Here is a 27,776-nt window from a genome sequence, read left to right as displayed (position 1 = left end):
TGAAGGGTGGTAATGAAGATGGGATTAATAGGAGATGTGCTGTTAGAGTTGGGAATGGGATTAATGGATGAGATGGGTTGATATGGGCTGGGTTAGTATGGGTCAAAAGCTATTGGATAATGGGGTAAGATGGGCCATGGGCCATGGGCTGCTGGCTTTTTAGATGGTCTAATGGAACAAAAGCATGGGTTAATAAATTATGTGAGGTGGAAGAAGTACTGACGAGGTATCGAGATGTAGCTATGGGGAATGAGGTTGGTCATCATGGGTTTGGGATATTGAATTTGAGAAAATTAAGTTTCAGCTAGCTTGGGTTGGGGTCGCGGGTTTCGGGTTCGAGGTAGGGGGTGCGGCTTTGGGGTGCGGCTTAGGGGTGGGTTCGAGGTAGGGGTGCGGCTTTGGTTTGCAAAATGGATTTTGGAGCTCCTGAAGGTTGGGCTGTAAAAGGGCCGAATAACAACAACAGAAAAGGAAAATCGAGGAAGGAAAGACCAAAGTCGATCCCAAATTTAATTCAATGTAAACATAAAAATGAATTTTGGCCTACCTTTTTCGAAGCTTGGTGTCTATCCTCGTACCTTCTTTTGACATTGAATTTGATGAAGATCGATTCCCAATTCAAGTACCTCATCTTGATGATGGAATTGAATGCGGTAATGGCTATGAGAGGTGCCTGGAGGTGGAATTGGATGAATGGGCAATTATGGAGGGGCAATGGGTTGAGAGAGAGAGAGAGAGAGAGAGAGAGAGAGAGAGAGAGAGAGGTGCCATCTTGTTTTTCTTCTTCTTTTATTTGGCTTGTGACAACTTCATGGGAAATGTAATAACACCTTGACTGTGATGTTCGGGTGTGGGCGCGGAAGGGAAAATGGAGACTGAATTTGGCGCGGACGGTGGTGGAGATAGCGGCTGTAATGGAGGAGGGGATGGGGATTGCGGGGGGCTGCAAATGAGAGGAGGAAGATGGGAATGAGGGCTGCAATGCTTAGCGTAGGAAAATGGAGCGACGAAGACGATGATGGCAGAGTTGGGGCGGGACTACAGCAATGGTGGTGAGGTGGTGATGAAGAGGGCTTTTGCAGAGGAAAATGATAGTAGGGCGGGCTGCTACGCGGAGGGAGAAAACATGTCTACTCTTCTGCCAATGGTGATGGACGCCAAGTCGTAGCGATGTTGATGCAGATGGCTAGGGTGGAAGTTGTGATTAGACCTGGCAAAAGCGACCCGTGCCCGTAGGTCGACCCGACCCACCTGCAAATTTGCGGGTACGGGTCTGAGTTTTAGTGACCCGTCAAAACTAACCCGCGGGTGACCCAACCTGCAAAAACAAGGGTGGGGTCGGGTCAACCCGCGGGCACCCGCGAAAAAGAATGTGGAGAGATATTATTTGCACCATCCCATATCTTGATAATGAGGCAAACTCATATTGTCTTTTCCATTTTAATAGGCTGCTGGGAGCTTTTTGGCAAACCCCATATCTTGATATATCCGCCGCTTTTGATATACATATGGTGTTACGGTGTATATGGTGTGTGGTATCAATAAATAGAGCGGTTAGGATCTGTTTATCGTGTGGCCCAGAATATGGACGGGTTGGATCATCGTATATAGAATGCCGTACAATATATTTTTTTGGAAAAACCACACACCACATAAAAACTCGTAACTAACTCAGAATTTATTTTCCTCACCTACCCGACCCACCCACCCTCTCAATAAATACAAATAAAAAATGCTTCTTCCTCCTCTGAAACCAGGAAACTGCACCCCTCGCGCATCTTAGAAAATGGCAGGCACAAATCAGCTAAAATCTGCCGCTCTAATGGAGCAGATGAAGCTCCATCTCGCCTCCGATGCCGGAAAGAAGGTCGCAGAGAAGATCGGCCACATTTTTCAGTTCAACATCGCTCCCAATGTCTGCCTTTTTATCTTTCTTTTGCTTTCGATACTGAAAAAGGCACACACTATTGGTTGATCACTTGATCCTAACCCTCTATAGATCGGAGGGTTGGGATCAACCTATTGAAATGATTTTTGGGGCACAACCTATTTAAGCTGTGGGCCATCTAATGGACGGTTTGGATCATCCCACGGTGCCGGCCATACCCTACTTTTAAGTTTTAACATTTTCCTAAATTAAAAAAATCGTTTGAATTTAACCAGTAAACCACTGTTTGAATTTGCGGGTGACCCGCAGGTTGACCCGGCCCACCTGCGGGCCGCGCGGGTCACGTAAATTCTGACCCGCAAAAATGCGGGTCATTTCCTGACCCGACCCGTGTGACCCGCACCCGCATCACCCGCGGGTTGACCCGGCCCAGCCCACCCGTTTGCTAGGTCTAGTTGTGATGTTATAAGTGGAGATGAATGTCATCCAATGGTTTGTCTCCTCTATGGGATGATCTCAACCGTTGATGAGAAATCTCAAATATAGAAAATCAAATACTTACCACTATACCCAAATGCCTTTTTGTGAAAAATTATGCACCATTATTAAATTTAATATGATTTCTTTTGAAAATACACCAACACTTTTTACACACGTTTTGAGAATGTTTCGAGATTTTTATAAACGTTTTAAGACTTTTAGTTGGAAAAAAGTGCGAAAACATGTTCTCAATGCATCTTAATTACAGCAATAAAGTCCAAGTTGAGCTGTCATGCTGTTGTAAAGTAATAAGGATGGGTCAGGGGTTGACGTTTTCTGGCCTGACTCAGGGTCAGGGCGGGTTAGGGCCGAGATAATGGGATCCAGGATTGGGCTAGGGTTTTGAAAAACCCGACCCAACCCGACCCTGTTGCAGCCCTAGTTGGTCATACCAGACCCTATGTAAAGAAAAAAAAGGGTAATTATTATTATTATTATTAATTTTTTTTTTGTGATGAAGAGATACCACATATTGCTATCATAATCGACAAGAGTTGTAATTTTCATACCTTTTGTCATTAAATTCTTCCAGAAAGGCTCTCCTCTGCTCCGGAGTATTTGCTTCGCTGCCAAAATAAGACGAGACCGCCTCCATAAGGACCGCTGTCCGGGCCCAAGCTAGCCGTTCTGTTGCCTTTTCGGGCTCGAATATACTCGCAATGGCCAAAAAGTAGGCCTGGAGTACTGCCCTTTTGCTCAAACCAAACTCTCCTAAATTGCATTCTTCGTACCATCTACAGGGTTTCACTCATAGTTAAATAACGAGAAGGGCCGTGAATATCATTACAGAGAGGATGTTTGTTTCTGCACTTACTTTTCGATCTCGAGCCATTCTAACTGGTGCAATGCTTGGCAGTTGTTGAAGTCTGATTTAGCAAGTTCCAGATAAGAGTTGTTGTTCACGTAAGGCATTCTGCAACCAGAGATTTCCTTAATGCAACACTCTATCATAAGGCCCTATTTGTAGTGTTTTGTTTTTTGTTTTTTTTTTTTTTGAATCTAGTTTGAGACCAAAACTGGTTATTGAACATAAAATTGTTGGATCATGTGGCTGTCAGTCCTCAATCGGAAATTCAGAGATATGTGACAGTGATGATCATCATGTGATAATATCCAAACATGTATTGCGCGCACACACATGCATGTATTGATTTATAAACGAATAATGATATGGAGACCGAGAGGTGACCACTGACCGAGAGTCGAACCAAATGATAAATTCGCCCCTTTTCTTTACATGGGACAACCAAACGCCAACATACGTGGCATTTCACAAGCCCCTGGACAAAATCTTGATTCCAGATGGAGAGGGAAAGAAAGACATATCACAAGCCCCATCTTTCTTGGCCAGGACTCCGGAGGCCATTTACACCAAGTGAAACATAAATAGGACTTCATCCTTTGATAGGAGGGAAGGGAAGGGAAGGGTAGGGATGTCCTATCAGTTTTTCGCCTAGAGCCATAGATCCTGGATGGATCCGGGTCTTTTCTTTTTCCTACCAAGCACGCACATAGGATATTAAGTCTTGTTTTCACCTCTGGACCCGAGATCTACAGGGACGGTTTCCCTCCTTCAACAAAAGGGGCAATCTGTCCTGAATCCGACCAACTATCTCCCTTCTGAGTCGCAATATCCGGATCGGCTGGGGCTATGATATTTCGCTTTTTATCCTGATCACACCAGCGACATCGACTCCGCCATTTAAAGTTTAAGTAATTGCAGGATGAGAAGTACCAGTCCCTCGATCGCCACATCAAATTCCCTTTGACTCTGTTTCTTTGTTCATTCTTCCTCGCTGTTTTACCTCTTTTCTTCCCATGGCACCATCGACATTTACTTCTCCATTTAAAATTATCGTAACTGTAGGATGAGCAAAAGCAAAACCAGTCCCCCAGCCGGCGAGTCCATTATCCATCCCTTTGACTCATCCCAGAGAAAGTGCCATATGTGGAAAAAGAAAAAAAAGTTCTCGAATCAATTAACGCTGCATTGTTGAATGCTTTTTTTTGCAGCGAGGACTTGGAAAGTTCCATTTTGACATGAAAATCACATGTAAAGCTTTTTGGTCCTTATCTAATTTTGACTAAACCTAAGTGATAGGTCATGCTCGAGATAGAAAAGTCTCTTCTTAACGGAGATGGAAAAGTCTTTTCAAGGAAGTTGCTGGAAAATAAGCAACTAGCGCCGTAAGGGAGTATAAATATCTCCCGATAAATCAAGAAAACCCATTCAGAAGGAAAGAATTGACAAGTCCCCACTCTCCCAAGAGAACACTAGTATGTCCTCTAGATTAACGTGCCCTAATCTCTCTCATAGTTTTCCCTTTTAGCATCTATTTGCTTGATCCAAGTATCCGGATCCCCAGTTTTTACAGGTAGCCAAGTTACTAAGGTATTTTTGCAAGATCTCAAAGTAAAAACCAAAAGGGCCTAGGAGATGTAGATTCCCAAACCCATATGGAGAAGGCTAAATTGTTAAATTTTGATTTTCAAAATCATTGTTTTGGGTCAAAATTGGTGTTTGGAAAAAGTTTCTATAACTTGTTTTGTAATAGAAAAACTTTTCTTTTGGAAAAAGTTGCTTTTTAGAAGAGAGTGGTTTTGTGAAGAGAAAGATAGTCCCGTATTGCTTTGGAGAAAAGTTGGAGAGTAGCTTATATAGCTTTTCTCACTTCTTTTCTTTATTTAAGTGCACGATGGGTCTTAGCCATGGGTGGAACCGCGGGACAATGCAACGCACCGTTCGCACACGCGCGGCGTGGGCAATGGGCTATAGGGCGCATAGTTGGGCTTTTTTCGACGCACTTCGCACGCCGCATCGTAGTGAGGAGCTATTGGAGCCTTTCATGTTTTCATATTTGATCCAAGCCATTGGATCAAGATCGAATTGGATCGGTCAAGTGGGTAGGCCAAATGGTTCGGTCGGGTTGGGCCTGAGTTCTGGCCCAACGGTTGGCCCAATGGGCCTAGTGCTCCAACGGATAGTGTTTGAACGGGTGTGATCCGAGTCGTCGGATTATAGTGCAACGGCTAGTGGATGATGACCGTTGGGTTGTGTCCCTTCTACACAACGGTCAAGAGCCCAAAAGATGAGATCTGCACCATGGATGGGCGATCTAGCGGTTACAGAGTTGGAGGGGTTTTTACACAAGCCAACGGTCACTCTAGGATTGATCTGTACCATGGAGTCACGATTAGATGCGATCTAAGGGTCAGAATTATCGTAGCGATTGGAGCCTTTCATTTTTCCAGATTTGATCCGAGCCGTTGGATCAAGATCACTTGGATCGGTCAAGTGGGTAGGCTGAATGGTTCGGTCGGGTTGGGCCTGAGTTCAGGCCCAACGGTTGGCCCAGCGGGCCTATACTCTAACGGATAGTGTTTGAGCGGGTGTGATCCGAACTGTCGGATAATAGTGCAACGACTAGTGGATGATGACCGTTGGGTTGTGTCCCTTCTACACAACGGTCAAGAGCCCAAAAGGTGAGATCTGCACCATGAATGGGCGATCTAGCAGTTACGGAGTTGGAGGGGTTTTTACACAAGCCAAAGGTCACTCCAGGAATGATCTTAACCATGGAGTCGCGATAGACACGATCTAAGGGTCAGAAGTCAAACCAACTGAAAGGATGCACAGAAAGGGTGCTTTTCAACGTAAAAAGACACCAGAAACTCTATTTAAAGAGCAGAAAACGCCCAAAACAAAAAGAATTCGTAATTCTTCTTTGGCATACCCAAAACTACTGATTCCAGTAGAGTTTCTCACTCAATACACTCTCTCAAATCCCCTACAAAGTTACTGTTTTACTGTGTTAGAAATCCTCTTCAAGTATTCTGTTTTTTCTGCAGAAACAAAACACTTGGGTCTCAAATACTTGCAAAATTCAAAAGTGATTCAGGCTTGATGACGTTCTTCACTGAACGGAATCAAGAAATTGGTTTGGAACCGGGCTTTATTGTATCTTGGAGGCGAGTTCCTGGTCCCCTGTGCACACTACTGGTGGGGGCGAATATCATCTTAAGGAAAGTGTTTACGCGCCTTGAAGCATCTTCCTATCTTCTTCTCAACCACTACACCAATTTCCTCCGACATAAATTACCCTTCAAATTCCAGCCTAGGTAAAACTTGTATGTGTAGAGAAATTCGGGGTAATTTGGTTTTTTTCCCAATAGGCTAGATAAAGGCTCTCTCTATCCATAATGGCCAAGAATCCAAGATGATGAAGTGGGTAGAGAAGTAACATACCTGTAGAGCGTTTTTCCAATCCATACGTCGTCTTCCCCTCCGTATTGTTCCAAGTAGAACCTTGTCTCTACACGAGGAAGGCTTGCATACCATGGAAAGTCCAGTGTATATCCCACCTAGCATATTATTTTTTTTATTTCAATGAAAACATTTTGCATTTAATATCTCAGTAATGGATGAACTGGATTCTCTTGAATGAGAATTATCTTTTACTTACTTCACCAGGCAAGTCTTTGGTTATTATCCACTTGTCTAGAAGCTGGTTGGAATCTTGCTTTTGTCTCAAAAATTTGTAGGAGAAACTTCTGGCATCTTCTAGGATCTTCTCTCCAGGAAACATGACTTGAGAAGCTCTGTTCAAGTTGTATATCCCTGTGATGGCCTGGTTTGCTTGCCCCACAAAGCAAAAGAACTCTTCCCCACTCTTGAAATGTCTAAATGCTTCTGCAATAACATAATTCACATGTAAGTGTAACCATATAGCCGGAAAGTTTGGGAGATTCTGTATATTTATTTTATATTTACCAGTGGAAATATCGTATCCATGTAATCTTAGAAGCCTGAAGCCCATGGCCGTGTCGTCACCATCATGTACTTTGGAATTTCTAGCCCAACAGATTCCATCTTCAGTCCAGTATCTGAAAATTTTTCAAATTTTTCTGTCATTATAATTCCCTTGTAGATGGAAAGAAAGGATATTTATAAGACTTTTCAGAGTTTTAAAGATAAATTTTCAAACCCTGTGAGACAATAAATTACTCCAAAAGCGTAAGCTATTAGGGTTAGTATTATTTAATCATTTATACTTTAAAACTCCCCCTTGCACGTGGCCCCTCTTCTTTTTGGGTTGGCAGTGCACATGAATTTTTAATATCAAAGATTTGTTGGGTTTGGAACCCAAGACCTGCCGTGAGGCAGTAATAACTCTGGTACCATGTGAAACAACCAATTACTCCAAAAGCTTAAGCTGTTAGAGTTGGTGTTCTTTAATCACTTATACTTTAACAATACCTATGTACATAATCCAGGCATCCTTTGATTTCTGGTTTGAAATATCGAGAAATCCCGAGCCGTTCCAAGCGATCAACAGCCCAAATATGCTCGAACATGTCCACTGGATAGACATTTGGCACTAAAGAGTGGAACTAAGACAGTCAATAATGGATAATCAAAGGTGAAAGGAAAAAAAAAAAGATGCTGATATTTTGTGTAGCTGTTGATTTTTTTTACCTCCCCCTTTGAATCTTTCAACTGCTCTCTGCAGATAATCTAGGCATTTTTTGTCCTTTGTCTGCATCAGTGCAAATGCAGTCGAGGAAGGAGAAAATAAGAAGGACCCATCTTCGTTCTTTAGCTTGAGAAGCTTTTCCCAGTCCAAATTAGGCATTCCTTCCAAACTATGTAGTAGTGTTGTTGGAACTTTGTGCATCATTTCCTTTGGAATCCTACCCACATGCCCACAATCAAAATAAATAGATAGACGGGATAAAAGAAGGCCTTTTTGTTTTCAAAACCCTTGTTTTAATTACTCCTTTGGAATCCTACCCACATGCCCACAATCAAAATAAATAGATAGACGGGATAAAAGAAGGCCTTTTGGTTTTCAAAACCCTTGTTTTAAGTACTCTGTGTTGGGATAAAATCCTAACCGTTAATCCTAACCGTTAATGACCTTTGCGAAATCCTAACCGTTAATGACCTTTGCGAAACCAGCAACTTAGATCATTAAAGTTCTAAAGAGGTTTATTTTTGGTAAACAACCTAAAGCTTCTAGAAAGAGAGATAAGGATGATCTAATCACTTTTAACTTATCATAAAGAGTTTTAAACCAAAAAGGAAAGGGATATTGGCAAAGAAAGAGGCGTGATGGAGAGTTTATTTCATTGCCAAAATCATCTTTAAATAAGGCCTCTATTGTTGCTGCTTGCACACGGCTTTAATAAAGTTTCTTCTCTAACTTTTGCAATCCACAAGGAGTCTTAGAGAAGGCCGGTTCCTATCGCGGTTTTCTGTGGAGCAAGGAGAAACTGTAAAGAGGAGTTCGACTCATACCTTGTTCCTGAAATCAGCCACAAGATCCCAAGGCAATGGCATCTGGTAAGTCTTCCTAACTATTAAGTTTCAAAAACTAAAGGAAACAATGTTACACTCTAAGGTTCATTCGCTAAAGATCTGAGCGTCTCGAAAATTCCGCAAAAGGCCGAGACTTATCCTCTGGGCATCTTCTTAATTTGATAATTATCAATTTAGACAGTTCAATAAATGTGCAACAGCTGAAAAATTACAATGATTATCTTGTCTGATCAATGTGCTCTTTTATTGCATAATGCCTGTAGCTTTTGTCGATCATAAAAAAAGGTTCAATCGACTGCTGATCTTGAACAATATTTCGAATTGACCGAGATAGTTTATAGACCGAGTCACAATGTATAGATTACACACAAGATTATTTCAATATAAAATTAAACTATTAAAAGAGATGCCTCATGAAGCATACCTCTGTAGTTTTAGATTTCTCTTGTCATATATGTCTTGCAAGACAGAAGAATCCAAAGGAACTTCCAAACCTAGAGATTGAGATAATTCAATCAGGCATGGGAATGCAACTTCGAAGCCAATAGGCATGTGCTCTGCAATTTCATCCTTGAGTTTCCCTATGTTTTCTCTAAGAAAAGACATTCCTGTTTACAAAGCAATGTATGGATTAGAGTAATGAAAGATTTTGAATTTGAGGAAAATATTGAAGAAGAACCCAATACAATGTTGGGTTCACTTACATTATATTTATAGACTTTTTACAAGTCTTTTACATGAAATATATGAAAAATATGTGTTCAAATTCCTAAAACTACTTATATTTAAAATTCAAACTCTATAACTGAAAACTAACCTAAGTTGTCTAACCTACTACTCTTAACAATTCAATGGTTAGACCAACTGACAGGATATATTCTAGCATGTCCCCTCAAATGTATGGGCGCCCAGTGCACTAGGCTCCCGCCATTGTGGGGTCTAGGGAGGGCTAAATGTACGCAGCCTTACTCCTGCTTTGCAGAGAGGCTGTTTCCGTGACTCGAACATGTGACCACCAAGTCACAATTGATCAACGTTACCGTTGCGCCAGGGCTTTCCCTCAATGTCCCCTCAAATGTATGTAGATTAAAAATCAATATACATTTGATTACGATAAAATGTATCAAAAAATAATTAGAATATGCATCTTAATACCATAAAAGATTTTGATAATTTAAAAAAAATTAAGAGCCGGCCCACTACAATCTTGGGTGCCCTTGCATTATATTTATAGATACATTCTACAAGTGGTTTACATGAAATACATAAAAATATGTCGATAAACACCTAATTAAAACTACATATATTTAAAATGCAAAACACATAACTAAAAAAAACTATTAAGTTGTCTAACCAACCACTTTAACAATCCAACGGTCAGATCTTTCCAGATCTGATCTAATATATTCTAGCAATTAACAGCTATATACATATTAATTAATGTACGTAATAGCACTAGACATGGATTTTTAGTACCTTTTTTGCTTATTTTGTGGTAAATTTTCCACGATTCCAATGCAATTACACATGCCAATGTGTTAATTATCCGATCGTGAGCGGAGAATATATACGGATCGCCCCACGAACCATCGATCAGCTGATTCTTGACGATCCATTCAAGTGCCGAGGGGAATTGGGGGGCACCACTCCCATGAATGTCCTCAACCAGAGCAACCCAAGCTGTGTCATAGGCAGATACACTTATTTCTCCATCGCCCATATCACGTAACATTGCTTTGACAAGATCAATCTGTTGTCTAATCTTGCTCGATTCCAAAGCCTTCACAAATATCACAACAGAACATCGAACCCATTTTCTATAGAAGAAATTAAGTTCAACTAATTATAACAAAATGCAAACTTAGTTGAGTAACCTTTAAAAGTGCCTCTTCTTTTTCTTCTTTGCTAAGGGCCTCCGGCCACTCGATGATTGATAAACCCCCATTTTGGAATTTTTCTGCACATTAAACCGGAAGTATTACAAGCCGCTAGTTATAATTATCTGGGACCCTTATTTTGTGAATGTGTGTGAGTAGATGTGTCTAAATACATACATAGTATATAATAGGAATGCTAAACTGAAGGGCACAGGTGCACCCTGGCCCATTGGACCCCTCACTCATTAACAGAAGTAGTAAATGTGCAAACTTTCCAATGGGGACATCTTGGGCTCGTTTCTGCAAGGGTTCCCTTCAGTTTAATATCCAGATATACATAAGAGGATTGCTGCACTGAAGAGCTCCATTGCAAACATCCAGCCGCAAAGGCATCCTATTGAATCCAATTCTTCTAAGTGCCCTTATAATATTGACACTGGAAAAATGAAATAAAAAAGGGGAAATGTTATCAGCACTCATGTATTTTGATGATCGCACTCGTCACTTTATTAAAAAGTATGGTATTGCCCGCACCTTAGGATGATCCAAACCGTCCATTAGATGGGCCACAGAGTTGTGCCCAAAAATCATTTCCATCTGGTGATCCTAATCCTCTAATCTATAGAGGGTTAGGATCAACCCTCTAATATTCAGTCTCTCTATAGATCAGAGGGTTAGGATCAACCTATGGAAATGATTTTTGGGGCACAACCTATTTAGGCTGTGGCCCATCTAATGGACTGTTTGGATCATCCTATAGTGTGGACCATACCATACTTTTTAATAAAGTGAAGAGTGCGATCATCAAAATACGGGAGTGCTGATAACATTTCCCAAACAAAATTAAGGAATAGTAAATGCACTTGAGTAACTTGGTTCCAATGTGGCTGGGTCCCTTCAGCGTAAATAATTGAAAAAATTGATTATTTAAGAATAGACATTATGGTCATGTTTGGCCACCATGAAAAAATATTCCAAGGAATTTTTGTGGGGCCACTTGCAAGAGATGGATGGGAGTGAAGGGGGAATAAAAGTAGACCTGGCAAACGGGTGGGTCGGGCCGGGTCAATCCGCGGGTGATGCGGGTGCGGGTCACACGGGTCGGGTGAGGAAATGACCCGCAAATTCATTTTTGCGGGTCAGAATTTAGGTGACCCCCGCGGGTCACCCGCAAATTCAAACAGTTGCTTATTTTGGGAAATGTTATCACTGGATTTTGATGAGGGTAGTATGGCCGGCACCGTGGGATTTTATTGGTGGGGAGCTGCATGAAGAAAACTATCGCGATAGATGAACGCCGTTTTCGAACGAGAGGTTTGGAATTGAAAGAACGGAGCTCGAAATCTGCAAATTGAGAACTGCTCTTGAGATTAGTAAGCCAGGAATAGAGAAGATGGAGTTGATTTTCGAGAGGAGGGGGAGAATGAGGTGGAAATTGGTAGAACGGAGAGCGTTCGTTCGGTGCGGGTGCTCGCGGGTTGACCTGACCCGACCCGTGTTTTTGCGGGTTGGGTCACCCGTGGGTTAGTTTTGACGGGTCACTAAAACTCAGACCCGTGCCCGCAAATTTGCGGGTGGGTCGGGTCGACCCGCGGGACGGGTCGCGTTTGCCAGGTCTAGATGAAAGCTCCTAAAAACAAAAAACCAATTTTAAATAGGTATTTTATTTTCACTAGTTTTTAGGAATTCTGATGCCATTATGCTATATCTACTCCAGCCAACTCAATTCTTTCCCGATCCTTCTCAGCCCCTCATTCCACTAATATTCCATGGAATAATTTTCCACGGTTGCCAAAAATGGCCCAAATGTTGAGATTGCAGATTAAAATTTTAGTTGTAAACCCAAAATTAGAAGGGTGTTTATGAGTGTTCGACAAGAAATGTAATAGCTTTTGATAGCTAATTAAAAACTAAAAAATGTGAAAAACAAGGGGATTCGTCAAATTATTAAAACATGGTCGTGCAAATAGCATCTATATTGAATCTCATCTGTTTTTTAGGACAGAAGAGCCGTCCATGGAATGAATTTAATGAATAGTACGTAGCTCTTCTTTCTTGAAAAAACTGGGCCTATCTCTTTCTCTATGAGAGAAGAAAATAAATATTCGCCTTTTTCTATTCTAACATATAGATATCGAGATATAGTTTTTTATATGTTGTCTGCAAGTACATGAGCATATTTTTTTAGTGATGCAAACCATTCATTTGTTGTGCTCCAATGTATAAATAATATGTGCCCTATCATCTCCATGTTTATCCCTAGGGACCATCACAGAGGAATTTTGCGGCTGGCTGTTGCAAGTGAGAGCAGCCACATAGGTTCACTTTTCAGAATATATTTTGTCTTATTCTTTTAATTAATCTGAGGTGGCTGCTCTCACATGCAACAACTGTCCGCGAAATGCCTTTCTTCTACGATGGTCCCTAGCAAATCCCTTATCTCTATCTCTAAGTGCAGACATGCTATTGTTAATGAAAATTAACAAAGATTATTAGAAATCTTCTGATTTTATCATATCCTAACCATTTGATATGCGGCACGACGACAGATTATGCACACATGTATAGATCAGAGGGTTAGGATTGTTAGAGTATAAAAGATTAAATAACACCATCTCCAGTATGCATGTGCGTGTGTGAATGGTTTGGATCATCCTATTTGGTTTTTGTGTGTGCGTGTGTGAATGGAAGTATGCATGTGCTACTTTTGTTACCTTGCATGACACGAGGTTTTGGCAAAGGAATGCATCTTGGAGAAGGAAGGCGGGTATCCGCCCATTTCCATCCAGCTCTATAGTATCCCACAACTGAAAAGACATGAATATGAAAAGTAATGCCCCAAAAGTAAGAAAATGAAATTAAAAGTAACATTTTCCATTTCATAGCATTGTTTGTTTTCCATTTACTATTCACATGGCAGAAAATCTTCTCTATAGGATGATCTTAACCCACCGATCCGTAGAGATTTCTATATTGTGCTGTTCATTTTAAACCTGAACAAATCGGAGGGTTAGGATCATCATATGGAGAAGATTCCCTATGTGTATCCTATCTACGTCAAGGCCCAACAAATGGATTGTTTGGAACTTTGGATCACCTAAATAATGTGGGCCTCACTGTACTTTTGGTCTGCATGTGCATGCGAGGGTCGTGCACCATATAATTTCTCCTCATTTGAAAGGGATTTGCTAGGGACCCTCGCAGAAGGGCATTTTGCGGCATGAGAGTGCAGCCACCTCATGAATAATGACAAAATCTGTTGAAAAGTGAGCCTGAATAGCTGCCCTCTCATGTAATAGACTTTCCGATGGACCCTAGCAAATCCCCATGGGTCCGTTTGGTTGTGAAAAATGTGGAAGACGGCTCGGCATTTCCGGGAATATGAAATGCGAGATGTTGTTTGATTGTCAAATTTGAGCTTAAATTCAATTTGACTCCAAGACATGTAGGGGACATCATTATTACACTTTTTCTTAGGTGGTGCTGATGTGACTGGAGTTGTCCCCTCTACTAAAATTCCAATGTAAAGCCTCATTTTTGGAGTTTTTTTTTGTGAGAAGAAGAGTTGAAATTGTTTTTCTTATATAATCATTGCCTTTTTCCTTTCTCTCTCTCTCTCTCTTCCACTACCCATTTTGATAATGACACCCAAATATTTCCACCATCCATTCTAGCAACCGCAACCAAACGCCTTACCACTTTTTGGATTTTGACTACCACTCTTCTCCCCTAGACAAGCATGCACAACTTCCATGCTTTTCACATCCCCTATTGACTACTTCCAATAAAATCCCAGCAACTAAACAATGCCCATTTGAAAATGTAACGTATAGAGAAAATAGTATAAAATAAAGGGGGTGCATCTACCAAAAATAACGGGGTTTAAAGTAAAGGAAATGTGCCACTCTCATGAGAAAAAAAGAAAATCCTGTCATCATAACAGTTTCCTTTTTCTAAACCACGCAAGGAGAATATTTGGTGACACTTGTTCGCTCTTTCTAACGAAAACTTAGCTTTTGTATGATTTCTTTCGCTAACAACGAGGATATCTGAGCCTGCAGTACCAAACCAAGGGAAAGAAGAAGAAAAAATCTATATTTGAATGCCAAAGACTCCTCTCATCTTGTTGGAAAATCAATTCAAGGACCATCTAGCCAAAACTAGCAATCCTAGAGCATAGCATTTTTTTTAATGGTAAAGAATTAAATTAAGGGTGATTATAAATTCGCACTACTGTAGGATAATTCTCACCCTTTTAAAAGAGGATATGTGGCAGACTGTAACGCTTTTTTAACGTCAATTCGCTTTAACGGTGTGCGAATTTTCCTGAGGGGTGCGAATTTATCTTTGCTCTGAATTAGTCAAGAAACGAAACAACAACACGGGAGAACCCCAACGATAGATGAGATCGAACCGAACAAAGAAACGAAGCAAAAACGATAAAAGAAGGAAAAATCAATCAAGGAATAGGGAGAAAGTCGGAAACTTCCAACACAGCCCTAGAGACCCACTCCCACTTTAAGCAAATCTTCTTACATGATAAAATGCAATAGTGGATCCCGCCACATGATGAAATGCAATGGAGCATTGCTTTTTCTGTCCATTTGGGCCGAAAATATAACTTTGTTACTACTATTTTTTCTTATTTGAGGAGAGAGAGAGAGTCAGACCTCTCTTGAGATTACGGGGTGAGGAGGGGAAAAACCCACGATAAAAAAATATTGCTTTGAGAGAGAGACAGAGAGAGACTTCTACTAGAACGAAATTCCGTCTCTTTCTTGTACGATCCAAGAGAAACAACGATCTTGGATTCTCCAACAGGAAAGTTGAAATCGTCCCCTTCCTTAGAATCCAACGAGTAGGAAAAAAATAATTTAGGTTAATGCTTCAAGATTGTTAGATCAAGCAAGGATTGCTTGAATCATTACACCCTAGGTATCTAGTTTAGAATACTTGAAGCATTACACCCTAGGTATCTAGTTTAGAATACCTAGTTTGTTGCCTCCAACCCCTATATATTTATTAACTGGTTAATGGACTATAGGCCATGTAGGCCCACTACACCGGTCCATTATTTTATTGGGCTTATATTAGAACATATATATAGGGTTATACTATATACCCAACACATCAGGTATCAGAGAGTAGATATTTCGAGCTAAAAACTCCGATGATTTTTAATTAACTAGCTATTTCTAGAGAATTCGAGTTCCTTTTTTTCTTTATACTAAGAAAAACTTACCATTGAAAGCCATTGGAAGGCCGGTATAAGCTAGTTTCGGTGCGATGGGAGCAGCCGGAGAAGATGGACGGACGAGATTCAATGGAAAAGTCATTGTTGTGGTAGAAAAGGAGAATGGTAAGGAGAAAGGAGAATGGTAAAGAGAAAGGAGAGTTGAAGGTAGTATTTAAAGCAGTGGGTGAAGGACGAAAGAGACAGCAATATAGAAATAGTGGCGGCTTGTTAAATTTGATTTCTCTCCAATTTCTCATCTCGTTTCATTTACTTTTTAATATCCATACTTAAATGGGAAATGATATCAGCACAACCATGTTCTAATAATTGCAAAGACCCAGTTAGTCTTTTCTCTTTTAATTGGCTTGTGTGAGCTTTGGTAATCTCTGACTGATGTCATTTCCCAATTATAGTATTAATTCGCACTCCTGTAGGATAATTCTCACCCTTTTAAAAGAGGATATGTGGCAGACTGTCACGCTTTTTAACGTCAATTCGTGTTAACGGTCAATTCACGTTAACGGTGTGCAAATTTTCCTGAGGGGTGCAAATTTATCTTTGCTCTGAATTAGTCCAGAAATGAAACAACAACACGGGAGAACCCCAACGATAGATGAGATCGAACCGAACAAAGAAACAAAGCAAAAACGATAAAAGAAGGAAAAATCAATCAAGGAATAGGGAAAAAGTCGGAAACTTCCAACACAACCCTAGAGACCCACTCCCACTTTAAGCAAATCTTCTTACATGATAAAATGCAATAGTGGAGGTTCACTAGCCGTGGAAAAACTAATCCTAAATATAATATGTATTTTGGATCGATTTTTCAGCAGCCTAAAGACCCCCTATCACGGATGGAATGAATTTAAATAACACCATCTCCAGTAGCTGAAGCTTTTGAAGTAATTGGTCATTTCACTAGGATCATCCTATAGAGATGCTTTTCCTGGCACGGTTTATTTATGTTGGAGCCCAACAAATGAATGGTTTGGATCATCCTATTGGGTTTTTGTGTGTGCGTGTGTGAATGGAAGTATGCATGTGCTACTTTTGTTACCTTGCATGACACGAGGTTTTGGCAAAGGAATGCATCTTGGAGAAGGAAGGCGGGTGTCCGCCCATTTCCATCCAGCTCTATAGTATCCCACAACTGAAAAGACAAGAGTATGAAAAGTAATGCCCCAAAAAGTAAGAAAACGAAATTAAAAGTAACATGTTCCATTTCATAGCATTGTTTGTTTGCCATTTACTATTCACATGGCAGAAAATCTTTTCTATAGGATGATCATATGGAGAAGATTCCCTATGTGTATCCTATCTACGTCAAGGCCCAACAAATGGATTGTTTGGAACTTTGGATCACCTAAATAATGTGGGCCCCACTGTACTTTTGGTCTGCATGTGCATGCGAGGGTCGTGCACCATATAATTTCTCCTCATTTGAAAGGGATTTGCTAGGGACCCTCGTAGAAGGGCATTTTGCGGCATGAGAGTGCAGCCAACTCATGAATAATGACAAAATCTATTGAAAAATGAGCCTGTATAGCTGCCCTCTCATGTAACAGAGTTTCCGATGGACCCTAGCAAATCCCCGTGGGTCCGTTTGGTTGTGAAAAATGTAGAAGACGGCTCGGCATTTCCGGGAATATGAAATGCGAGATGTTGTTTGATTTTCAAATTTGAGCTTAAATTCAATTTGACTCCAAGACATGTAGGGGACATCATTATTACACTTTTTCCTAGGTGGTGCTGATGTGACTGGAGTTGTCCCCTCTACTAAAACTCCAATGTAAAACCTCATTTTTGGAGTTTTTTTGGGAGAAGAGTGGAATTTGTTTTTCTTATATAATCATTGCCTTTTTTCTTTCCTTTCTCTCTTTTCCACCATGCATTTTGATAATGACATCCAAATATTTCTACCACCCATTCTAGCAACCAAACGCCTTACCGCTTTTTGGATTTTGACAACCACTCTTCTCCCCAAGATAAGCCTGCACAACTTCCATGCTTGTCACATCCCATTTTGACTACTTCCAATAAAATCCCAGCAACTAAACAATCCCCATTTAGAGAAAATAGTATAAAATAAAGGGGGTGCATCTACCAAAAATAACGGGGTTTAAAGTAAAGGAAATGTGCACTCTCATGAGAAAAAAAGAAAACCCTGTCATCATAACAGTTTCCTTTTTCTAAACCACGGAAGGAGAATATTTGGTGACACTAGTTCGCTCTTTCTCACGAAAACTTAGCTTTTGTATGATTTCTTCGTTAACAACGAGGATTTCTGAGCCTGCAGTACCAAACCAAGGGAAAGAAGAAAAAAAAATCTATATTTGAATGCCAAAGACTCCTCTCATCTTGCTGGAAAATCAATTCAAGGACCATCTAGCCAAAATTAGCAATCCTAGAGCATAAAGAATTAAATTAAGGGCGATGATAAATTCGCACTCCTATAGGATAATTCTCACCCTTTTAAAAGAGGATATGTGGCAGACTGTAATGCTTTTTTAATGTCAATTCGCGTTAAAGGTGTGCGAATTTTCCTGAGGGGTGCGAATTTATCTTTGCCGTGAATTAATCAATAAACGAGAACCCCAACGATAGATGAGATCGAACCGAACAAAGAAACAAAGCAAAAACCGTTCAAGAAGGAAAAATCAATCAAGGACTAGGGAGAAAGTCGGAAACTTCCAACTCAGCCCTAGAGACCCACTCCCACTTTTAGCAAATCTTCTTACATGATAAAATGCAATAGTGGATCCTGCCACATGATGAAATGCAACGGAGCATTGCTTTTTCTGTCCATTTGGGCTGAAAAGATAACTTTGTTACTACTATTTTTTCTTATTTGGATTATTTCTATATTGTGTTTTTTGCTTATTCTCCCATCGGTCTTTGTACTTAGTGGTGGATGAACTACTTGATGAGCTCGAAGGTGCCCAATATTTTTCAAAATTAGATCTGCGTGCGTAGGTATTCCAGCCAAGAAGACGCCTTTTGCTTTGCATGAACATCATGTTAAATCAAGCAAGGATTGCTTGAAGCATTATACCCTAGGTATCTAATTTGGAATACCTAGTTTGTTGCCTCCAGCCCCTATATATAGAGATACACTAGGGACTGGTTGATGGACTCTAGCCCATGTAGGCCCACTACACCGGTCTATTATCTTATTGGGCTTATATTAGAACATATATATAGGGTTATACTATATACCCAACAATCTCCTCCTATGTTCTACATATAGCACAATCCAATAGATAGATAATGTAATGTCCAAACAAAATATTGAATCATTCATATCACTATATCAAAAAAGATCCGTAATTCAACTAAAAACAAGAATACTTTTATTAATAACCAAGAGTTTTAGAAATAATCTAAAACTCAAACAAAAGCAGTTTCACAAGTAAGTGAACTATTTATTCAACTGAAAAGAAAATAATAGTCCCTACTGCTCTATAAGGATTTACTCATCAAGTAAGTCATCCTCATCAAAATCCAAATCGAGCTAGGCAAGCTCCTCAATTTTCTCCAATTTCTATAAATTACCAAATATGAATTTCATAAAAATGGATCCAATCATTTGTGTAAAATACTAAAGTATCGAGTTCTACTAGAAGAATTTAGTATAATTTCATAATGACTGAAAAACACAAATCAATAAGCATCATTGTCAAGTTTCAATACAAGAACAATACCTAAATAGTTTCTTTTACAAAGAACTATTCCATGTTTCCATTTGGAATGTTACAGTCATCTTATCCAAATTCGAGTTAAGCTGTACCATCAAGTTTGGAATGAAACAACTTTTCCAAAAAAAGGGCATGTCATCAAATGTGGAATGACACAAAACAACTGTAAACATCATTGAAACATATCAAGTGCTTATCTTGAGCAAAAGAGGAAGATTCAAAAATTCAAAATAACATAGATGTAGGTTAATACCTGTCTATACAGTCTTTAACCCCATCTCCCCCACAATTTTGAATATTCGATCTTTATTCAGTCCATTTGTTAGAGCATCAACCATATTATCCTTCATTCGCACATCGACCAAAGTGATAATACCTTGTTCTATAAGATAATTCAACGTGGCATGTTTCAGCCTGGCATATCTCATCTTACCATTAAAGAGTGAGTTCTTTACAATCGTAATTGTAGCTTGATTATCACAGAACAACTTATAGAGTTAATCTTTAAACGGGTCAGTGGAATGTCCATGATCAGATCTCTTACCCACTCTGCTTCATCTCCTGGAGAAGGTAGAGCATAAAGTTCAGATTCCATAGATGACAGAGCAATGCAAGTCTGTCTCTTTGACTTTCACGCAACAATTGCTTCACCCTGTTTAAATATATGACCACTGGTAGATTTACTGTCTCCTAATTCTGAGCCCCACGATACATCAGAATATCCTTCCAAGATAGGAGGATGGCCACTATAACATAGAACATAATGTAGAATACCCTTAAGGTATCTCATCAGCCTCATAAGGGCATTCTAGTGCTCAAGGCTAGGATTACTAGTGAAACGACTCGACATGCCTACCGTAAAGGCTATGTCTGGTCTAGTGCAACTCATCGCATACATGAGACCATCAATCAGTTTAGAATAATCCAACTAATTAACGTTGTCTCCTTCATTAGGTTTCAGCTTTTTGGTATAATCAAATGATGTCTCAGTTGATTTACACTCACTGTATCGCCATGTTGAAAGTAGTTTCTCAATGTAATGAGCTTGGCTAAGAGTGATCCCTTGCCTATAAAAACTTACTTTCATACCAAGAATGGTGTCTACCACACCAAGATCTTTCATATCGAATTCTTTAGCCAACATTGATTTCACGTCACTCACTACAGAGAGATCGGAATCAAGAATTAATATGTCGTTTACATACAAGTAAATAATTGCAACCTTATTCGACACAGAACGAAAGTAACGGCATATATTGGAGTAACTAGTCTGAAAACCAAAGCTCTTTACTGCCTTGTCGAATTTTTGATGCCACATTTTAGGTGCTTGTTTAAGACCATATAAAGATTTGTTTAACTTACAAACTTTGTTCTCCAAACCTTCCATGACAAACCCTTTAGGTTGGGTCATGAAGATTTCCTCTGTGAGGTCTCCATTAAGGAAAGCCATCTTTACATCCATTTGATGCACAACATACTGCTCAATAGATGCCAAATCAAGAAGAATTCTTATCGTAGTCAAATGACAGACCGGTGAGTAAACATCAAAGTAGTCTATCCCACTAACTTGAGTATATCCATTAGCTACTCAACGTGCTTTATACCGAGCTATGGATCCGTCAGGATTAAGTTTATTCTTTAAAATACACTTACAGCCCACAGTGTTAGCCCCTTTTGGCAAATCGACTAGCTACCAAGTTTGATTTTGTAACAGAGAGCTCATTTCATCATCAATGGCTTCTGCCCACAACAAAGAGTCCCTATATCTCATCGCTTCCTTAGAGGTTGATGGATCATTCTATAAATGGTAGGTCACAAAGTCCTCACCAAAGTTCTCGGGTACTTTATCTCTTGTAGATATTCTTAAAGGTTCTTATTCAGAAATCAGTGTTGGACGGGTGTCAAAAATATTCTGTTCAGACTCTACAGGCGATTCTGTAACCATATATGTATCGCTTGGTATGGTCAAACCATGATCTCTGAGAAATTTATTCTCAAAGAATACTGCATCTTTAGATTCTAGATGGATCCAAAAATCGATCAGCAGCACTGTTTTCTGCACCACCTAGATACACACAAGTGTTGGTTCTAGGCCCCACCTTAGGTCTCCTAGTGTCTTGTATCCGCACATAAGCAATATAGCCCCAAGTCTTAAAAGTGTCATATGTACAAGGATGTTTATGCCATAATTCATAAGGAGTTGATGTCAATTTAGTGTGTGGAACTCTATTTAAGATGTGATTGGCAGTCAAAGTTGCTTCTCCCCAATAACAAGTAGGCATGCCAGCTGTCAATAACACAGAGTTTAACATTTCTGTTAACGTCCTGTTCTTACGTTCAGCTATGCCATTAGATTGAGGCGAGTAAGGAATAGTAGTTTCAAGTATTATGCCCTGAGAGGTTCAAAATTCCTTGAAATAGTGTACTCTCCTCCTCTATCACTCCTAAATATCTTAATTTTCAAGTTCAATTGATTTTCTAACACGATTCTTGAAATTTTTAAATTTATCAAAAACTTCATCTTTCGACTTTAACAGATAATATGACAACATCTTGAAAAATCGTCTATAAAAGTAATTAAATACTTCTGACCACCTCTATTAGTGAAAATTTTAAAATCACAGAGGTCAGAATGAATTAATTCAAGAAGTTGTGTGCTTCTAGAATCCGAACGAAAATGTTTTCTAGTGATCTTGGTTTGTACACATACTTCACATCGGTCAAATTTAATCAACATATTTAAAGGTATATTATGAGTTTAGCAAGGTGTACCATTTTCCTATAGTTCACATGTCTCAATCTATTGTATAACAACTTAGGATCAATAAGAGTTGAATTAAACTGACTAACGGTTTCATTTGCTAAACTCAATTTATACATAACATCGATCAAGAATGCACAACCAAAATAAAAAGAGTTAACAGATAAAGTTACTCTACCACCCAAAAAATAAGTGCACATACCAGCATTGTCTAAAAGACTAATGAAAATTAAATTCTTTTGAAGAGAAGGAACAACTTTAACAATTTTCAAAGTTAGTATTTTACCTGAAGAAAGAACCAAGTCTGCAGTACCAGTGTGAGTCACCTCCGCCTCTGCTCCACTACCCACTGTAACAATCTCTTTTGCTTCAGCAACATCAGTAAGTAGAATCTTGGAGTTACAAACATGGCACGTGGCCCATGTATCTAACCACCAGTCTGAAGAGGTACTGGCCTTACCATTGCCCAACATGGCAACAAAACTATTAGGCTCAACCTTGCTCACCAGCATATGAGCTTCTTTCTGTGGTGTGTTAGATTTAGGCTTCTTAGGTAGCCTACAATCTACTACAAAGTGACCCCATTTCCTACAGATGTGGCACTTGCCCTTCTTTTTCTTAAAGATCGTCTTTTTAGCCTCCAAATTGGGTTCACTTTTAGGTGACTTGGATTTCCGAGGAAATTTCTTGGGATTTGTTACCTTGTTAGCAGCAGATTGTTGCTGTCTAACCATCTCCAAGTTATTCCTGGCTCGATTCTCATCTTTGATTCGAATAAATCGTTTGAGATAATCAGTTCCACTTGCACTTTTATTCGAAATATTTCAGTTTTAAAAGAGTGTCAAGCAGATGGTAACTTATATATGATTGCACCTACAAGAAAAGGATCGCATACAACAATTTGGTCATCGGTCAATTTAGATCTCAAATTCTCAAGATCAATTACATGAGGAGTGATTTCCTTATTTTCTTGAAACTTGAAATCCATGAATTTGTCTACAAGATGAGTCTTGGATAATTCCTCCTCCTTTTTGAATTGAGCATCTAAATTATTCTAAATTTCTTTAGCAGTGTTAAATTTGCTATAGGTTTCTACAAGACAGTCGAAAAGATAATTTAACAAGTAGTCTTTGCAGAAATTCGCATTCCTAAGCCATTGAGATTCATCAACATCTTCAATCGTGTCAGCAAAGGTACTAAAAAAGGTTTAGAAATAATTCAAATATTTAAAACCGAATTGAGTCTTTCGCTTCCATGAATTAAATTTAGATCCCCCTAACGATTGAAGTTTGATAATCTCAAACGGAATAGTATTCTTGCCCATTGTATAATTTAGATGAGAAAGAAAATATTAGAGAGAGTGCACCTGATAGGAGAGACTTCGACCAACGAGAATTTGTCCACTAAATTTCGCTCCACAAGAATTTGGCTACAATAATTTGAACTAAAAAAGATTCAGCACCAAGTATTTGGACTCCAAGAGTCGGCAAAACTACAAGAGTGTTGGCCACAAGGATCCTCAAGGATCCCACCAACAAGAGTACTCGGCCACAACTTTTACCCAAAAAAGAGTTTGTCCAAACAAGGTTTGGAACTCACTGTTGGTGGGATCTGTTCCTGATGGAGATTTAAAATACAAAATTTGTGATGCTTCAAGGCGCGTAATCGCTTTCCTTAAGACAATATTCGCCCCCACCAGTAAAAAATTAGGTGTGCTTTGTTTTTAATACCAAGAACAAACAAGTCAAATGGATTTCTGTCAACACGCAGAGTAGATGGAACGTGTCCTCCTTTTTATGGGTTAATAGAATCCCTTTTATATAAACAATGAATAAAAGCCTTATCAGAATTTTGTGGGTGAACAAACCCACAACCAAAACGAATCTTGAGGGACGTTGGTGGAATTCTGAAGGGGAGAGATATGAACCAATCTGATGAGAGAGAGACTCAGACCTCTCTTGGGATTACGTGGTGGGGAGGGGAAAAAACCCTCGGTAAAAAAATATTGCTTTGAGAGAGAGAGAGAGAGATTTCCACTAGAACGAAATTCCATCTCTTTCTCGTACGATCCAAGAGAAACAACGATCTTGGATTCTCCAACAGGAAAGTTGCAATCGTCCCCTTCCTTTGAATCCAACGAGTAGAAAAAAAGATTTAGGTTAATGCTTCAAGATTGTTGGATCAAGCAAGGATTGCTTGAAGCATTACACCCTGGGTATCTAGTTTAGAATACCTAGTTTGCTACCTCCAGCCCCTATATATTTATTGACTGGTTACTATAGGCCATGTGCTCATTACACCGGTCCATTATCTTATTGGACTTATATTAGAATATATATAGGGTTATACTATATACCCAACACATCATGTATCAGAGAGCAGATATTTCAAGCTAAAAACTCCGATGATTTTTAATTAACTAGCTATTTCTAGAGAATTCGAGTTCCTTTTTTTCTTTATACTAAGAAAACCTTACCATTGAAAGCCATTGGAAGGCTGGTATAAGCTAGTTAATTTCGGTGCAATGGGAGTAGTAGGAGAAGATGGACGGACGAAATTCAATAGAAAAGTCATATTTGTGATAGAAAAGGAGAATGGTAAGGAGAAAGGAAAATGGTGAGGAGAAAGGAGAGTTTATGGTAGTATTTAAAGCAGTGGGTCAAGGGAGAAAGAGACAGAAATTGCTGCAAAAGAGAAACGACAATATAGAAATAGTGGCGGCTTGTTAAATTTTATTTCTCGCCAATTTCTCATCTCGTTTCATTTACTTTTTAATATCCATACTTAAATGGGAAATGATATCAGCACAACCATGTTCTAATAATTGCAAAGACCTAGCTAGTCTTTTCTTTTTTAATTGGCTTGTGTGAGCTTTGGTAATCTCTGACTAGAAATGTCTGACGATGCTTTGCACAAGCGGAATCAAACCTAAAACGCCCTTTAAGAATTACAAGCCTTGGAGAAATTCACTAAAGCTGTTTCTGCAGTAAAACAGTTTTTAGTGTACAGTTTTGTATAAAACTCAATCTTCTCAAACAAGAGATTTAAACAAGAAAATAAGGGAATATCATGAGAGAAAAGTCCAGCAATAACTTACTCTAAAAACTCAGATTTTCTGTTTTTTTATAGAGTCACGGATGTCTTTTCATTAAGGGAAACATCCCTTCAACATCTCTTGGATTGTTTTGAATAATAACCATTCGATCGCACATCTTTGCGATTTAAAAGTTTTGGATCATCCACAAGGTGACCCTTGTGTTTGAAAATCATCCATGACTGTTGAGAATCAAAAGACATGAAGAAAGGTTGAAAACATAAGTGAAAAGCCATGTCTATTTTCTCCCAACGGATAGATTTTCGAACAGCCGCCCGCCGGCATGCTTCTGTTCCTTTTATTTTTTACGATCCAATGAACCACGGTCGACCGGTCCTACCGCGGTCGAACGGCCATATCTTTCTGGAAATCACATACATTTCCAGATTCCAATCCGCGGTAGCCCAGAAACCCCCGGTCGACCAACCTTGTCTGAAAATATGTTTTAATTCTCTTTTTATTTTAATAAAACACTTTCAAATTTTTTACTTAACCCAAAACATTTTGAAAATTCCAACACTCACAACCTCCAAAAGATTGTATCAAAGTAGCATGTATCCAACAAGGCAATTCGGATGGTTCTTGATCCAACAGAGCAAGAGGATCGTTCGAGCCCCAATACAAGGCAAGGTCTCGGCCTCCACTACCGTTCAAATTAGGTGTGCTTTGTTTTTAATACCAAGAACAAACAAATCAAATTGGTTTCAGTCAACACGCAGAGTAGATGGAACGTGTCCTCCTTTTTATGGGTTAATAGAATTCCTTTTATATAAACAATGAATAAAAGCCTTATCAGAATTTTGTGGGTGAACAAACCCACAACCAAAACGAATCTTGAGGGACGTTGGTGGAACTCTGTAGGGGAGAGATATGAACCAATCTGACGAGAGAGAGAGTCAGACCTCTCTTGGGATTACGTGGTGGGGAGGGGGAAAAACCCACGGTAAAAAATTATTGCTTTCAGTGGGAGAGAGAGACTTCCACTAGAACAAAATTCCGTCTCTTTCTTATACGATCCAAGAGAAACAAGGATCTTGGATTCTCCAACAGGAAAGTTGAAATCGTCCCCTTCCTTCGAATCTAATGAGTAGAAAAAAAAAATTAGGTTAATGCTTCAAGATTGTTAGATCAAGCAAGGATTGCTTGAAGCATTACACCCTAGGTATCTAGTTTAGAGTACCTAGTTTGCTGCCTCCAGCTCCTATATATTTATTGACTAGTTAATAGACTATAGACCATATGCCCACTTCACCGGTCCATTATCTTATTAGGCTTATATTATAATATATATAGGGTTATACTATATACCCAACACATCAGGCATCAGAGAGTAGATATTTCGAGCTAAAAACTCCGATGATTTTTAATTAACTAGCTACTTCTAGAGAATTCGAGTTCCTTTTTTTCTTTATACTAAGAAAAACTTACCATTGAAAGCCATTGGAAGGCCCGTATAAGCTAGTTTCGGTGCGATGGGAGCGGCCGGAGAAGATGGACGGACGAAATTTAATGAAAAAGTCATTTTTGTGGAAGAAAAGGAGAATGGTAAGGAGAAAGAAGAATGGTAAGGAGAGAGGAGAGTTTAAGATAATATTTAAAGCAGTGGGTGAAGGGAGAAAGAGACAGAAACGGCTTCAGAAGAGAAACGGCAATATAGAAATAGTGGCAGCTTGTTAAATTTGATTTCTCTCCAATTTCTCATCTCGTTTCATTTACTTTTTAATATCTATACTTAAATGGGAAATGATATCAGCACAACCATGTTCTAAAAATTGCATAGACCCAGCTAGTCTTTTCTTTTTTAATTGGCTTGTGTGAGCTTTGATAATCTCTGACTGACGTCATTTCCCAATTACAGTATTAACCCCCTCACCCCGGCCCCTCACACACACAAAAAGCCTTATAAGAATTTTGTGGGTGAACAAACCCACAACCAAAATGAATCTTGAGGGACGTTGGTGGAATTCTGTGGGGGAGAGATATGAACCAGTCTGACGAGAGAGAGAGAGAGTCAGACCTCTCTTGGGATTATGTGGTGGGGAGGGGAAAAAACCCACGGTAAAAAAAATATTGCTTTGAGAGAGAGAGACTTCCACTAGAAAGAAATTCCGTCTCTTTCTCGTACGATCCAAGAGAAACAACGATCTTGGATTCTCCAACAGGAAAGTTGAAATCGTCCCCTTCCTTCCAATCCAACGAGTAGAAAAAAAAATTAGGTTAATGCTTCAAGATTGTTAGATCAAGTAAAGATTGCTTGAAGTATTACACGCCACGAGTCTATGGAAGAAAAATAAATTTGGAGAGGGCATTTGGATGACTCATTTTTTCTTGTTTTCTAAGAAAATTTCATTCGTTCTAGAATTTTT

General features: G+C 39.4%; 1 protein-coding gene and 1 long non-coding RNA gene across 6 annotated transcripts in view; one reads left to right on the top strand and one right to left on the bottom strand.

Annotated features, from left to right (window-relative positions):
• The window catches only part of LOC143873627 (ent-copalyl diphosphate synthase 1-like), a 33,462-nt gene extending 6,476 nt beyond the window's left edge, over positions 1 to 26,986 (bottom strand). The window contains exons 1-14 of one of the 5 annotated variants that reach the window (XM_077376829.1): positions 26,839 to 26,983; positions 23,683 to 23,745; positions 16,918 to 17,010; positions 13,339 to 13,431; positions 10,622 to 10,704; positions 10,224 to 10,527; positions 9,172 to 9,355; positions 7,905 to 8,119; positions 7,686 to 7,806; positions 7,200 to 7,312; positions 6,892 to 7,118; positions 6,675 to 6,790; positions 3,243 to 3,341; positions 2,938 to 3,162 (exon numbers count right to left, since the gene is read on the bottom strand). In XM_077376829.1, the coding sequence (XP_077232944.1) occupies positions 2,938 to 3,162; positions 3,243 to 3,341; positions 6,675 to 6,790; positions 6,892 to 7,118; positions 7,200 to 7,312; positions 7,686 to 7,806; positions 7,905 to 8,119; positions 9,172 to 9,355; positions 10,224 to 10,527; positions 10,622 to 10,704; positions 13,339 to 13,431; positions 16,918 to 16,924 (1,787 nt within the window). In that variant the 5' untranslated portion in view covers positions 16,925 to 17,010; positions 23,683 to 23,745; positions 26,839 to 26,983. Of the gene's footprint in view, positions 1 to 2,937; positions 3,163 to 3,242; positions 3,342 to 6,674; positions 6,791 to 6,891; positions 7,119 to 7,199; positions 7,313 to 7,685; positions 7,807 to 7,904; positions 8,120 to 9,171; positions 9,356 to 10,223; positions 10,528 to 10,621; positions 10,705 to 13,338; positions 13,432 to 15,866; positions 16,011 to 16,917; positions 17,011 to 22,602; positions 23,645 to 23,682; positions 23,746 to 26,838 lie in introns of those variants that run through there. The other 4 variants (XM_077376826.1, XM_077376825.1, XM_077376828.1 and 1 more) reach the window with 4 other exon arrangements.
• Positions 1,113 to 3,463, top strand: LOC143873720 (uncharacterized). Its single transcript, XR_013248428.1, has 2 exons — positions 1,113 to 1,915; positions 2,961 to 3,463. It is a non-coding gene; the product is annotated as an uncharacterized LOC143873720 (long non-coding RNA).
• Positions 26,987 to 27,776: the final 790 nt, after the last annotated feature.

Source organism: Tasmannia lanceolata, unplaced genomic scaffold (genome assembly GCF_043159265.1).
Source record: "Tasmannia lanceolata isolate RefF3 unplaced genomic scaffold, GAP_Taslan_0.1 ptg000002l, whole genome shotgun sequence".
Taxonomy (NCBI): Eukaryota; Viridiplantae; Streptophyta; class Magnoliopsida; order Canellales; family Winteraceae; genus Tasmannia; species Tasmannia lanceolata.
The sequence above is the reverse complement of the archived record's forward strand: the minus strand, read 5'-3'. Positions and strand labels throughout refer to the sequence as shown.